The sequence below is a fragment of the Epinephelus moara genome, chromosome 10 (assembly GCF_006386435.1).
Source record: "Epinephelus moara isolate mb chromosome 10, YSFRI_EMoa_1.0, whole genome shotgun sequence".
In the NCBI taxonomy this organism is placed as follows: domain Eukaryota; kingdom Metazoa; phylum Chordata; class Actinopteri; order Perciformes; family Serranidae; genus Epinephelus; species Epinephelus moara.
In genome coordinates, this window is record NC_065515.1 from 31,137,894 (window position 1) to 31,153,478 (window position 15,585).

Sequence of the window (15,585 nt, forward strand, 5' to 3'; positions counted from 1 at the left end):
TCTCATAAAGACGGCTGTACAACCTCATGGAGGAATGCAAATGATTTTATACACTTAAACAAAATTGTAAAACAGTGATAAGAAAAATAAATACAAACTGTAACAGAGGCGTGTGAGAAACAAGAAGAAGATCTTAGGACTAGTGAGGACAAAATTAAAGGACAAGGACTTATGTTAAATGAGAGATTAGCGCTAAAAGCAAAAATCATATTTGTCAACTTTTCTTTATGTAAAGCGGGCAACTTTTTTTTTCAGTTAGAAAATCTGTACCATGTGTGGCTTCAGTGACTCCATTATGATGAAGTTTTTCTCAAAAATAATATCAATCAATCAATCAATCAATCAATCAATCAATCAATCAATCAATCAATCAATGTTATTTATAAAGCCCAATATCACAAATCACAATTTGCCTCAGAGGGCCTTACAGCATACGACATCCCTCTGTCCTTTGGATCCTCACAGCGGATAAAGAAAAACTCCCCAAAAAACCCTTTAACGGGGGAAAAAAATGGTAGAAACCTCAGGAAGAGCAACTGAGGAGGGATCCCTCTTCCAGGACGGACAAACGTGCAATAGATGTCGTACAGAACAGACCAGCATGATAAATTAACAGTAATCCACATGACACAATAAGATAGAAAGAGAGACAGAGACAGAGAGAGATGCAGGACAGACGGTAATGATAATAGCTTACAACAACATTAATTAAAGCAATAATATTAGAATTAATAATAATTACGGCTATTGTGGTACAATATGTTGAAAGTATTTTACAAATTATTCTTAATTGAATATGACCTTAAAGCTATCTAAATATTAACTTTAGAAGATGAAGACCACATGATATAAATTAAATTATAGACTAATCTTTACTATGATCAGTGTTATATGAAGTCTTTAGATCCTTACTTAAGTAAAAGTGCAGGTACCATATTGTAAACACCCCACTGCAAGTTAAAATCCTGCACTGAAAATGTTACTCAAGTACAAGTATAAGTTTTTTGAGGAAATGCACTTAATAGCGAAAATGATCTCTGTGACTGTTGTGCTATTTTATTTTATATCATTAGATTAATATTATTCATGCTTTAATGTAAAAGCAGGATTTTCTTGTTGTAGTTGGCTGACACACAAACAAAGCAAAATAAGAATAAAAGATGAATAAAATTAAAATAAAACATAAAAGTGATACCTTCACTTCGCTTGTTCACCAAATTCTAAATGATCATAAATAGTTGCCAATTAATTTTATGTAAGTCAACTAGCATTTTAGTTGTAGTTTAGTTGGATAATTAATTTAGACTAAATATCACATATAAGGGAAAAAAGTACAGTATTACCCTCTGAATTGTGGTTAAGTAGAATTATAACGTGGCATGAAAAGAAGATACGAATTTGTATTTAACTACTGCTACTACTTGAGTAAATGTACTTAGTTACATTCATCACTGCTTGTAGCTGGAAATGACTGAACTGCTGCTCAGGGACTATATTTTCTGGCGAGAGACCGTGATGACAATGATAGTTATTGTCACGCATTTATTTTTTGTTTTAATTTCATTGCTATAATTTATTGATATGTAATTAAAACGTGAGTGACAGTGTGTCTGGTCCCCTTTGGGTGCTGCAACCGGAGAAAGCCCGACCTCTGGCGGTTGAGCCTCGGCGGTGTAGCGGTGTAGTGCGGTGGGCCTCATCACCGCGGACAGGCGGGACAAAGCACTTTCTCAGAGGCTTGTCTGTGAGAAGACCGTTGTTTCTGTCTCCGCCTCGGACAGCAGCTTCAAGCAGAGTCGCAACTTTTAGCCTCAGGTTCACTTTGATAACAATAATAATATAACTCGGAGACAGGTTATATTTCTGCGGACATATTATTTTTTTCTCGACTGTTGTAAACTTTGAGAAGAAAGAGAGTTTTGACAGGAAACAGGGACTGGCGTGTGTTTTTCATTCCCCTCCAGCGGTCCTCAGGTAAGACAACATGTTTAAAGGTTAAAGGTGATTTTGATAAGATTATGTACAGTTGTTCTATCACACTAAACTTACATTAATGTGCTTTTATCAAGTTTTTGTTACAAAGTCGCTACAAAAGTATTTGAGTAAAGGAGCACACAGTAACGGTAATTTAACAGGTGGGACCCATCATGTTGTTTCTCAATCACTTAACGCTAGTTAGCTAACAGTGTCATTGAGTTAGCTTAACTGACGGTAATACAGTTTGTTAACGGTCACTGTAGAGTCAGTTAAAACGGTTAATATCAGAAATCTATCGGGACAAAACAGGAAATCACATGAAGGAAAGCTTATCTCTATAACGGTAACGTTAGCTTATATTAGTTAATATAAAATCTGATGGCGTCTTTGATCTTAGATAATGTTAAATGTGGTTATGATGGTGGAAGTAACGTTACTCAGATCAGTTACAAGTAACGTTAAAAGTCCAGCATTCGAGTACATAAGTATTAGCATTAACATTTAACGTTACCTGAAGTAACGTTACTAAAAGCAAAAGTAGGCTAACGTTACTCATCGTGCAGAATGGCCCATTTAGGATTACTATAGACTGCATTATACCAATAGATTATAATTGGTGGTCCATTCATGTGTAGGCATCACAAATATTGCTGCTGGTAAAGATAATTTCAACTACCTATGTGTTACATATCACTGCAGGGCAGCTTAATCTATATTACCATATCTAAATGTATTAGTTGATTCCTATATTGTGTATTTATAATCTGAATCTGCAAAGTAACAAATACTCTCAGATAAGTGTAGTGGTGTAGAAATGTAGAGTAGTATGAAATGTCAATGCTCAAGCAAAGTACAAGTACCTTTAACCCTTGTGTTCCCCTTCAAAAAAGTTACATCCATGACCCTTCAAGTGGACAAAAATGTCCATTTTCTAGAAACTTTTGTAGTGTCCAACAAAAAGTCACAGGGGGGTGATTTTTTGCGTGGGGGTGTCATTCTGGGTGAAATTTCAAAATCCCAACTTTCAGCACGAAAATCCATTATTTGACCCTGTAATGCATTTTTATCCCATCCATGACCCTTCAAGTGGACAGAAAAGTCCAGGGGTAACACAAGGGTTAAACTGTACATAAGTACAGTACTTGAGTAAATGTACTCGGCCATATCGCACCACTGACATTAACAAAACTGTGATCAATTTAAAAAGTAACCTCATCTCTAAAAATCACAGGTTCACAACCTGTCATCCGGTCATGTTAAAGGTGTGTTTACATCATTTATTGATTGCAAACACATCAATAAAGCAGCTGAGACTCAAAAGTTGCTTCCTTGTGTTTCATCCATAAGTATAACCCAAAGATTTACTGTAGTACCTGTAATTTATATGGTTAAACTGCACACAGTGCCAAGTTAGCTAATGACTTATTAATTACGCTCAGGTGCCAGTTTATTGGGTACACTCAACTAAAATCAGCCTTATACAGTCCAATACAGCAGCCCAGCAATAAATACTACTGTCATGAAGGGTAAAATAGAGTAGAAGAACACTTGGTTACCAAAACATAAAAGTAATGCAAGAACATCCAACATATAGCCCCTTAACAGATACCATTGGAGCATAAAACACAGTTTACTAATTAAAAATATGCATAAAATACTTGAAACAAACGTAAAAAAAAACACACTGGATTAAATATTTTGTTCAGGTATTGTGTTTATTGGGCATTTAGTCCACCTTCATTGATATAACTGAGGTGGACAAAATATTAGAAACCCCCCAAACAAGACAAAAAAAAAGGACAACTAAGTTCAATCAACACCTCTCTAAAACAGTGCATCAGTGCTAATGTGCATCAGTTTGAGACAGGTTTACCTAAAACATCTGCAATTAAATGCATAGCACCCTGTTTATTTCCACAAGTTTTACTGAGTTCTTTTCATGGCGAAGGAGATTTTTCAGTGGGGTGTTTTTGGGCAGGAAACCTTGGCTGACTCCGTGTGTATGCCAGTGGGTCCCAGCCTACATTGGGCAGGGGCCTAATTGTTTTTGACAGATGGGAGACATGTGACTGTATGACTGGAATTCCATTATCAGCAGCAGATGATAGAGACTCTGTGTTGTAGAGGAGCTCAGGCTGCGGCTGGTGGGTGTCTGACCTGACCTGTGACTGTGGTCCAAACACTGTGCTTTCTGCCCAGCATGAAAATGAGATTTGTGAGCCAGTTTTAGACAAACACCACTGTACTATTACTACTACTCCTACTACTACTACTACTACTACAAATACCTCTGTTACTACTGCTGCAGCTACTATTACTCCTGCTATTGCTGCTACATGCTGCTTTTACAGTTTTGAGTAAAAGTACTGCACTCAGGGAACTAAAAGTCTTCTCCAAGTGTCCCAAATAAGATGTGAATTTGAGGAGCTTAACAGTCAGTGTGCAAGACACCATCACATTCGTTTTGTCCAGGTACTAAGTCTTCAGCTGCAATTAAGAATTGTTTTCATTATTGATTAATCTACCAATTATTTTTTTGACTAATTGATTCATCTTTTGGTCAGTAAGATTCCACAAGTAGTGGAAAATGCTCAATAGCCCAAGTTAATGTGACCAAATATATGTATTCTATTTTGTCCAATTAACCATCCAAATCCAATGACCCACTGGCTCAGGAGAGAGCCTGTTGATCAACACTAAAGGACACCTGACACTGCTGTGCACAACATCCACCTGTCCTTCCCTCGTTCAGTCTCTTGCCCCTGCCTCACTCTACTCAGGAGCAGCACAGAGGAGCCCTTGTTTGATCCTCCCTGGACAGTGCCCCAATTTTCTTTTTTCTTTTTTTACCCCGACTCCATGGCAACACTGCTGCTGTGACGAGCCGCCTTGACTTTTGCCCCTCCTGCTCTCAAAACAAAGGCAAGAAGTTATGGAGGGAAGGAGCGAAGGGGGGAGGAGAGTTTGGGGACAGGGGGAATTGTGAGGGATGAAGGATATGGAGGAATGAGGGAGGGAATAATGGGAAGGTGTCTGGGATGGAGGCTCTGAGGCGAGACCTCTTCTGCGGTGTGTGCCAGAGTCCCATAAAGAGAGGAGAGTTATTACTGGAGACTGGAGACGGTGGGCAGTGCCAGGGACTGTCCGTCTGTCCGCCCATCTATGTGTCTACATTTCTGAATGGCCGTTAACTTTTCTCACAATCCCACCAGGGTCTGACCAGGCGCAAGACATAGATGAAATATTTTTCTGTTGTTAAAATCAGTGCTGTGGTGTCACTGGAGGATTGAGTTCAAAAGAGTGCACTTTGCAAATATGCCTCGTCAATGAATTAATTAGAGCTGGGGAAAAGGGTTGCAAATAACAATTATTTTCATAGTAAACAAGTTGTTGAATATTTTCTCAACAAATCGATTTATCACTTTACCTATGAAATTTAAGTAAACAGGGAAAAAATGCCTATACCAATTTCCCCGAGCTCTAGGTGACACATTCAAATTACATGGTTTGCTTAGCTAACAATTAGTTTTGGGTGGTTTCTATGTTTTCATACCTTCATACCTTCTTGACATTTCACAGTGTATATGGTATATGATGTATTTGTGTAAAAAACAAAAGCTGAGCAACTGGTGATTAGCAACTAGCCAACAATGCTGTGTTTCTAATATGCAGTTAGCCTACTTAGATAAGTCCTGCTGGGTTTGAATATTTACTACCCATAAAATAATAAATACAGACATAATAGGCGCCCTACTTGCTGGAGGACCATATGATCCTTGTTGGAGATGATGTGTTGAATAAAATTATGTGAATAATAAACTCTTTTGTTGTTGGAAGAACTCATCTCAAGATAAAATTATATCTCTCAAACGGGCAGAGGCATTTTGCCCTTTTACTAGTCCTTTAACGTTATCCCCACCGCTCGCAGTCGCCTTCTTTCTCATCTTAGCTGCCTGTTTCACCAGTAGAGACTGACCTCTGATGGCACGTCCTTTGCACTACCATACATTGCCTCAATACAGCATCTCCGTATTAGTTTAATAAAAAGACGAGCGTCTGTTTTTTGGACAGTCTTGTAATTCATACCTCCAGGTTTTTGTAAATACCCTGGTATATCATAATACCTCATAATAATCAGTTCACTATTAAAAGAACACATGCAGTTCTTTGACACTGATCAGTGAAAGATGGGGATTTGTCATTTGTCAAGCAAAACAATCTCAAACATTCTCTACACAGCTTCTCAAAAGTGATAATTTGCTGGTTTGTTCTGTTTTATAAATTGACAACTCCATATCTGTGTGTTTCAGACTGGAATATATGCTGGGATTTTTTTTCCAAAATAATAGATGAATCAATAACAAAAGCCATCATTAGTTGCACTCCTTGGATTAATGAATTATTTCCCCTATTGCTGTGTAGCATATAAAGAGATGACACATTACAGTTTGTTACAAGAACTCAAGCACTGTGTTCATGTCAGGTTGAGAGTTGGCATAAAAAGTTAAAGTTTTTTCATTTTCTGGCCTTTTAGTTACTTTGCTGTTTACATTCCTTTTTACACAAACATGTAGGCAGCCCCCTCCCTGTAGGGCTCCATGCACTAGAATAATGGGCATTGTTAAGTCATATACACTGTGGCCTTGGATATCTCTCTGTACGATTTGTAACAAGAAAGAAAACAAAAAAATGTAGCTAAAGGGCAGGATGTGAAATGTTCAAAGTCTAGCTGTAAATTGTGGGGGTTAGAGTGAGACTCCTACAGCCTGTGAGGAGGCAAAAAGGAAAGTATTGTTGTTTGGCTGGCTTGTCCTGGTACCGACATCTCCACACTGATTCTGACTTTGCTGAGACCTCAAAGCTTAAGGTCATTCCTCTAATGTTTCCACTCTCTGTTAATATAGTACAGCAGGTCTGATCTAATGTATGGTATGATAAACTTTCTGCTGTCTGTAAAGCCTAATTGACTCAACCTGAGAGAAAAACAGAATTGTACAAGCAAATCTAACCCGTGCCCTCATAAATCACACTCCCTTGGAAATGGTAAAACATTTACACTGCTCTGTTACTAACTCCCATTACCAAAGACAGTCACGCCTAACTTTCCCATATCTCCACGTAGCATTACTCATATCAGTGCTGCTGAGAAACAGAGCTGGACAGCTCTTCCTTGCTTTGTGCTCTGAGCTTTGATCTCTCTCAACTATCCACATACTCTTTTGCTTTGTTGTTTTTTGTTTACAGCTCCAGACATCTTTGAGCGATGTTTGACAAGCAGCACTACGAGAGTCCACCTGTCTACAGTCCTCCATCCAACAATGGCTTTGGCCCTCCGGGCAGCTTCCAAGCCCCTCAGAGCGATTACAACGCCTATCCACCTCCACCGGGATCTTACTACATTGAGGACAAACCGCAGCACTTCTACAAATGGCTGTCACCTCCGGGGATCATCAAGGCCATGATGGCTACGGTGATCGTGTTGTGTGTGGCGATATTTGCCTGCGTAGCTTCCACCCTCATGTGGGACATGCAGTATGGAATGGGAATGGGAATGGGCTACGGTAGCGGATACGGCGTCGGCAGCTACGGTTCAGGATATGGTGGTTATGGAGGTTATGGAGGAGGTTATGGAGGAGGCTATGGAGGAGGCTATGGCAGCTATGGCTCCTACATCTCACCTTACTCAGCCAAATCTGCCATGATTGCCATGGCAGCAATTAACTTCATTGGAGCACTGGCCTTCTTCATCACCAGCTTCTCAAAATCCAATGCTGTCCGCAGTAGGAAGTTCTTTCTGGCCCTAATGATAGCCAGCATCATCATGGCTGTCCTGGAGGTAAGACTCAGTCACAATATATGGTTTCCATATGTTTCTGTTGCAACCGCTTCTCTGTAGTTTAAGAGTCTCCAATCACTGTGTAAGGACGAAACATAATATCTGACACTGGTGATGGGTGATTAATTCAAGAAAATTTCTCAATAGAGGAAACGAGAGCAAAATATTGTAGGAATCACACACAGAAAACTTTCAATTCAGACTGAAGACTAATTTTCTTCAAACTGTCTGACACTAGACTTCTTTCCTCTTTGAGTTCCTGCTTTTCCTAATCCACTAATATGCAGAACCAAGCACTTTATGTTTTACTCTCCAGAATAAGGACATTAAGGACATTACTTCTCATAGATTTTACAGGTCCTTGTTTATTGTTTGTGTATTTTTCATGTCAGAGGCTTAGAATACAATGACTATAAGCTGTTTGAATAAAATGTAGCCTGAAATACTACACACACCTCAAATTCTGGACAAAATATTCAGTCTCCTGTAGCTCTATGCAAATATCTCAAGACCAAAATAACTCAAAAGCCACTCCCTAACTAAAACAGGTCATTATCCAGCTAAAAAAAATAAGATTGAGAACAATATACTTAAATCATTGTTGTAAGGGACAGCTTAAACTGGAATTCATTTTCAGAATCACACAAAGCACACATAAAGATTGTTGACTTATGTTAATAATCTGCTGCCTTATACATGGTTCTACATTGTAAGTGTTTTAAAACGATATGTGCACGACATTAGCAGCATTACATTAGCCTTTTCCTGCTGAAGCATCTCACATTCATGCCTTGTATTCAGTTTCCCATACCACTTTCCAACTAACATTAAAAACATTTTCAAACACCTGTATCTGTAATGAACGGTATTTAAGTAAGTAAATAATAGATAAAACCCTGAATACCAGAAGTTTAATCTGAAACAGGACTTACACAGTTTAACTCTGTTCAGTGTTGTATTTGCTGAGTTGGTTAAACACATGTTCATGCAGATGTTTGTTCAGAATCATCTTTATGCTGCTTAGCATACAGTTAAATAATACTGTAGATCCATAAAATGAAAAGTCACTAGTATTTTTGGGATCTAAGCTGTTGCTTTTATTACTCCCTGTTGGGCATAAACGTGTATAAGCCTATAGATGCTAAATATGGAAAGAGAGTCTTCAGTTAGAGTAGATGTATGACTTCACTTTATTTTCATTAAATCCTCAACTTTTTGTTTTTTATTTTTACATGAGGGCTTTCTTTCCTTCTGCTTTTAAATAATTCCAGAAACATAGTGATTTTCTTAAACCTGTAGGAGTATAAAGGTTCATTTGTACTGAACACATTATCAAAATAAGTGTAGATACAAGTAGAGCATTTACTGTAACAAACAAGCGTCTATAAAAGTGTGAATGTTTCCAGCTGATTAAGCTCCAGCAAAGCATTGTTTACAGACAGACTCAAGAACACTAGAGAATCATTAAAATAAAACTTGTTGTACTGTACCACTTTGCACAGGAGCAAAATACTAGAAGGACATGTTTGCTGCTGAAAGCGTGTCCTCACATGATCTGACTGTGTTCTCTTAGCCATATTTTAACTGATAAGTGAGGAACACTACTGTAAGCCTTTTTCAATGAGAGACTGACACACTTTATAATCATATATATCAATATGACTGTCTTTTTTTCCTAGGGCATCATAAGCATTGTCTACATTGTTGGGGTGAACCCAATGGCCCAGGGCTCCTCCAGTATGATGTACAATCCGATGCTTATGATGTGCCAGAACCTCTACCAGACCAGCTACTCACAAATGGGAGGAGTGGGAGGCTTCCCCATTTACAACCAGTATCTCTACCATTACTGCTTTGTGGATCCACAGGAGGTTTGTAGATATCTTGTAGATATCAAGGGTTGAATCAATATTGACTCTCTTAGGGGTAATTTCAAGTGAGTGTAGTATACTCACAGTGGCCTCATGATCTTTAATTGATTGGGCTAGAGCTGTAACTGTGTTGTAACATTTTAGAGTTGTATCAGCACCAAATGCTTTGGTTTTACCTGGGCATTATACACCATCTGCACCATCGAAATTTGCTGTTAGAAATGTGGGAATAGTGAGATAAATTTGGAGTCATAAAGAGTATTATCGCCTCCCACGTTATCAGCCTGTACTCTTTGTAATCTGTCATGATGAAGCATTTGTTACAGTTTCGGGTACATGAAGCCACAAACTGTGATATGTATTTTTCCCAGTGACGTCACAAGTGTACTCTCTGTACCAGGATAAACCAGTTGTCTTTCATAACTTATCTCCTTGAGAACTTTCCAAATTTTATTGTCACGTTCTTGCTTTTCTAGGGAGTTGCCATGGTGTGTGGATTCCTTGTTGTCATCGCCTTCAGTGTTGCAGCTTTTTTTGCACACAAAACAAGAGGGAAGATCTGGCGCTATGGGAAACCCAACATCTACTGGGAAGAGCCACTCGTTGGCGGGAAGACATCAGAGGGCAGAGATGTAGAGGAATGGGTAAGAGACAACAGGATGGTAGTCATACTTTAATAAGACCAGGTTTACATGGGATTTACAAGGAAAAATCACATTTTGACCCTGACTGACCCTCAGTGTGTGCATGCACAGCTTCCAGTCAAATGAACAGGGTCACAGAGAGTTTAAATCCAGCCTAAGGAAAGTTGATGGAATTCACCGACAGATTTGATTAAATGATGAAAAGATCAACTACGGTTGTTTTTCTGCATTTTCTGCTACCACAACTGATACAGGACAGATGCTTGTCCCCATCTGACACCAAATTTGCTTTGTGACAAATTAGTTTCCACCCATTTTTTTACAATGCAAAGTAGGTAAGAAGGTAGGTGATCAGTGAGGTAGTCATGCTGCTGAGGTAGTCATCAGTTATAACGATAGGTTGGGTGACTGTGGTGATGCAGGGGGAGCAAATAGCTGAGCTAAGACTTTGCACGTTCCCGAGGTCGGTTTGTCACCAGTTATGCTATTTCCGGCACAATATGTCCAGATGTTGTCCACCAGTTCATATCTCTCATATGTTTTCATCGACTGCCTTTATGAGTTGAGAGTCCAAAAGGAGTGTCATATACAGATCTTTATGAGTTTAGGATCCAGCAGGGAAACAGTCACAGTCACACTACCAACACAACAGTGTTTCCTCCGACTGAGTCACTTTGTTCAGGGTCAGGGCTGATAGCAGTCAGTGATTGTTTGCTCATGGTCTACTACCTGGTTTCACTCTGAATAATCATTAACCACCTGAGAAGATAGTGAGCGGGCAGGCGGTTTCTAGAGAGCCTGCCTTTGGGGTTTTAAATGTCAACATCAGGCTAGTCACATGACAGTGATGCAGTTGATTATTGACCTGACCTGCCAGTGATGCTTGTTTCATACAGTGAATGACAATGAGTTTACATCAAAAGCACAGGTTTTAAAATTTAATGGGTGGTCATAAAGAAGCACCAGTGGGGTACTTTGACAGCCTGTAAACCAGGCTTGGAGTACCATCATATCTCTACACATTTGTAATAAGCAATTTTTACATTTGTTTTAAAACTGGGACTGTAGAATATTTCCTTTCTGTTTCTACAATCTGTTGTCAGCATCCTCACCATCACATAATGTCCACATCCAATGATTATTCAAACATTGTGCAGGGGACACAAATCAATACAAGTATGCAAGAAAACATTTATTAAACAAACTAAATATTGCTAGTTGACCCCTTAACCTCACATCCACCCACATATTTGACCATGCTAACTTCCAGTTTTAACTCTGGCATTTACAATTTATTTAAAGGCAGAGCTACTTGTTTTATTTCAGTAGGTAGTACACTTAAAGGACTCAAGAGTATCAGCTCAGCTCTGTCATTTGACCAGATTTGTCAATGAAGGATGCAAAAAGTGCTGCTACATGAAAATACTAAAAGAAGCACTATGCAGACACAGTGTTCCACTGGATTATATGGAGCTGTTTGTTTATGAGAGTAGTGGTTGTCATTGCCAAGGACATGGCATCATGCTCATGGAGGTGTTCAGGCAGAGCAGAGTAGACGAGACAAGCCTAGAGTGAATCATCTGACTAGCACTAGTGCCATGCTCACTGATGTCATCGGACTTATTGTATGTACAGTAATGTTGTGTACACTGCTGCTGCATTTACAAATTTTACAGTTCAGGATATTTTAATGTAAATGCTGTTGTAAGAAAGACTGAGAGACATAAAGGTTGGGGAAAAGGACAGAGTTTCCAGGGGAGACGAGTCTTAGAGGATTTGATGACTGTTATTACAATCACATGATTATTTATTTAAGCTAGCCAGCCTCAGAGATTAAAATGTATACATATGTTGTTGGATATGTCTGACTTTTGCTCCCTGAAGACTTTATTCTTTTTAAAAACAGGTCAGGTCAGTTTGTTTAGTAGAATTGACCCCTTGTCCTCAGCTACATAATATTTCCAATGTCCCACACTGCAGTTATTATTTTCCTTCGTTGCTGCGCTACCTGCATACTGTTATCTGTGCCACAAAATGAGTCATCAGACTTGTTTGGCCCCTTTAAACACAAGGCCAGTGACAGTCGAAGGCTGTGGTTGGTTTAAGATTGGACCCATCACTGTTGCTGAGCTTGGGAAGGCCTGGCATGCTCTGATGACCTCACACACTGGCCTCATTCAGCTCATCTGGGGGGAGCTGCATTGTGTCTGCTGCATGAGGTCATCAGAGTCGGTTTCTGCAGGGCTGTCTGTGTGCTGGAAACACTGAAGTGCTGCAGAGATGTACAGTGAAAGCATCCTGGGCTGGTTTCATATACACAAATTAAAATGTCCAAATAGATATTGAATGTGTTTTAAAGCAACAGTTTAACATTCTCATATGTAGCATAATATTATTTTCTCAAACCTATCATTTATTGAAAGGACAACAGAGAGGTAAACTTCACTGGTCAACCTACTTAGCTGCAGTTGATTTTATTGGCCTGCAGCAGTTATCCTCACAGATGGTGCAGTCCATGGTTGGCGTGTGGCTCTTGTGATTTGAAAATACGTTATCACTGGTTTGACAAAGCACAAGTGCATCATCTTTGGTGAAGCATATTCCGTCATGACTCTCCTTGCCACTGCTCATCTCCCTCTTCTTTAATCACACATGTACTTCTCCCTGACTTTGCATGCCTGTCTGCTTTGCTCCTTCTCCCCTCATCAACATCCACAGCTTAATTTCCCTGTTACACTCTCCATCTTTGCCTTCATATTTGTCTTCACCAGGTGCGGGACTCTCATACATTCTCACTGTTGCTTACTACTTACTGTGCTCACACACTCTGCTCACAGTCCAGCAGCCGCTGTGCTGCACACTAAGAGGGCATTGTTGGGATTCCTACATGAAGTGCAGTCTTCAAATTGTATTCTCCTGCAGCTGCAAGAGGGGCAACGCTCCCCCACCCAGGCACTCCACCCACCATGATTATTGTTTTTTGGGGGCTAGGCTGATGTTCCTGCACTGTGCGGAATTTAGGAGAATGCTCAGTAGCGTAACACCAAAGTACGCAGGAGGGTGAATGTTTTTTTTAACAGCAAATATTAATGTCCTCTTGTGCAGGTGCAGTCTTCTTTCTGCTGTGTTTTTTAGGGGCCTCACATTCTCTTTGTATCGCTACATTTGAAAAACAACTAAAGGGTTTCTACTAATTATAGGTCATTTAGCCTTTCAGGTAGCAGAGAAACAGTAAAACCTGTTTAAAGTTTAGACTTTACTGCTTTGTGTGGAGGTTGTGTAAAGGGCATCTAATGATTGATGCATTTAGTGGACCCAGTGGACGTGGAAGAAAACGGGACCACTCCTGAGGCCTTCATTGTGAGGAATTCCCTCATGCACGCTGTCTGAGCTCACAGGAAGGACTTGAAAAAACAGAATAAGATGAATTTATTTACATGACAGACCTTTTGTTTGGAGAAATAAAGGAAGAGCACATCCGTTCCAGGTGTTCTCGAAGACGTAAGACAATGGAAAGGAGTGAAAGCAAAGCTTGAGTCATTGTCAGACATTTTGTGGTGTATATGATATCATCATTAGTACTTTTTTAGGTTATAAGGCTGTCAGAAACAAAATATGTGAAAACTTGTGCAAATACTAAAATAAGAGACAATCTGTCCAGTTGTTTATGGTCAGTGTTGGGTGTATTTTATAATTAGCCAAAAGTCATTCTTTGTTTTTGTTCACTTGACCTTTTTAAGCATGGTGAACCAAACAGATAACCCTCATTTCACTAAAGAGTTAGACCATGCTGTCCAATTACGTGCCTGACTGCTCTTTCAAACTTTAAGCACTAATTATCAAACTTCTTTCTCTGGTGTTGAGATAGCTTTTCTTTTGTCCTCAAGTTAAGACCTAAGGAAAATAATGATTACTTTAACAGGATGTCAGTCAGAAAATGAGCCTGTAGTGTGGCCTGGTCTTTGTGAGTGCTATAGTTGTTTGTTTGTGTATGCTGAGTCTGTTCCTTCTGTTTTTTCCTGCCTGCTGTAGGTGAACAATGTGGAGGAAAGTCGTAGTGTTCAAGACGCCCCTACCCTGCTGGTGTCAGAGAAGGGAGCTGGGTTGCTCAACGCCTCAGCGAACAGTGTCATCTCCTATCCCCCAGCCAAGGTGGACAGCAGCTCCTATAATGAGGACACCTTCGACAACAACGAGTGGGTAACCCTGTATTCTCAGGCCCCTGTTCAGCTCAGAGTCTATAATTCTACATAGAAATCAGAAAAAGCATTTGTTTCTGAACTCTTTTTGAAAGTCACAGTGAAATAGAAGTTAGAGTGTCTTTATCCTCTGTAATATCATAGATTTCCGAGTGATACTAAATATCTTGGTACTGATTAGTTATTTGAGGGATTTAAATTCGATCCATTGATTGGATCGCTCAAAAGAGGGAGTTCTTTAGCAAACACACCTTGACATGGAGCCACGTAGAAGCTGTAGAGGTCTGCTGGCCTTCATCTACACCTCCCTCACTGGTGTTTTTAGATCAGGAGGAAGAAGACAAGGGACAAATGAAGACAAGAAACTCTTGAAAATGTAAAAGTTGTTGACATTAAAACACACACCTTTGACCCACAGAGCTGGGTATTGGTAATTGGTACCTTTAAGGTATCAACAGAAATAATCTAGTGCCAAGTAGTATCGTAACTTCTCCAGTCAAATGATAACTACATTCAATCTTTTTTTTTTTTGCTCTGGGGGTCAGATCCCAGACCGTCCTGACTCCCCAGCGCATCACCAAATTTTTTTCCTCCCAGCGAACAGTCAGTTCAGCGTCTGCTTGGTTATCATGAGCTAACACAGCAACAGCTATTAAACGGTCCTAACAAACTCACATCAACACCGAAACAGCAGGTCCCTGTCATTAAACCCATTGATTACTGTAATGTTAGCCATGTGATGCTAACAGTTAGCCTCGTCATTGTGTGTGTTCGGTGAAGTCAAGCTTTGGTGATAAAGTTTGCAGGTCAGCGTATAGAGATGCTACCAAAACATTCAGAAGTAGCGCTATACTACATCAATCAATCAATTTTATTTATAAAGCCCAATATCACAAATCACAATTTGCCTCACAGGGCTTTACAGCATACAGCATCCCTCTGTCCTTTGGACCCTCACAGCGGATAAGGAAAAACTCCCCCAAAAACCCCTTTAACGGGGAAAAAAAACTGGTAGAAACCTCAGGAAGAGCAACTGAGGAGGGATCCCTCTTCCAGGA

The 15,585-nt window shown here is 39.7% G+C and overlaps 1 protein-coding gene across 1 annotated transcript in view; it reads left to right on the forward strand.

The window, feature by feature from the left end:
* The first annotated feature begins 1,721 nt into the window (after positions 1–1,721).
* The window catches only part of si:ch73-61d6.3 (occludin), a 19,818-nt gene continuing 5,954 nt past the window's right edge, over positions 1,722–15,585 (forward strand). Inside the window, exons 1-5 of the mRNA XM_050055353.1 lie at positions 1,722–1,974; positions 7,222–7,813; positions 9,493–9,684; positions 10,161–10,328; positions 14,361–14,524. Of these exons, the coding sequence (XP_049911310.1) occupies positions 7,241–7,813; positions 9,493–9,684; positions 10,161–10,328; positions 14,361–14,524 (1,097 nt within the window). The 5' untranslated portion in view covers positions 1,722–1,974; positions 7,222–7,240. The remainder of the gene's footprint in view (positions 1,975–7,221; positions 7,814–9,492; positions 9,685–10,160; positions 10,329–14,360; positions 14,525–15,585) is intronic.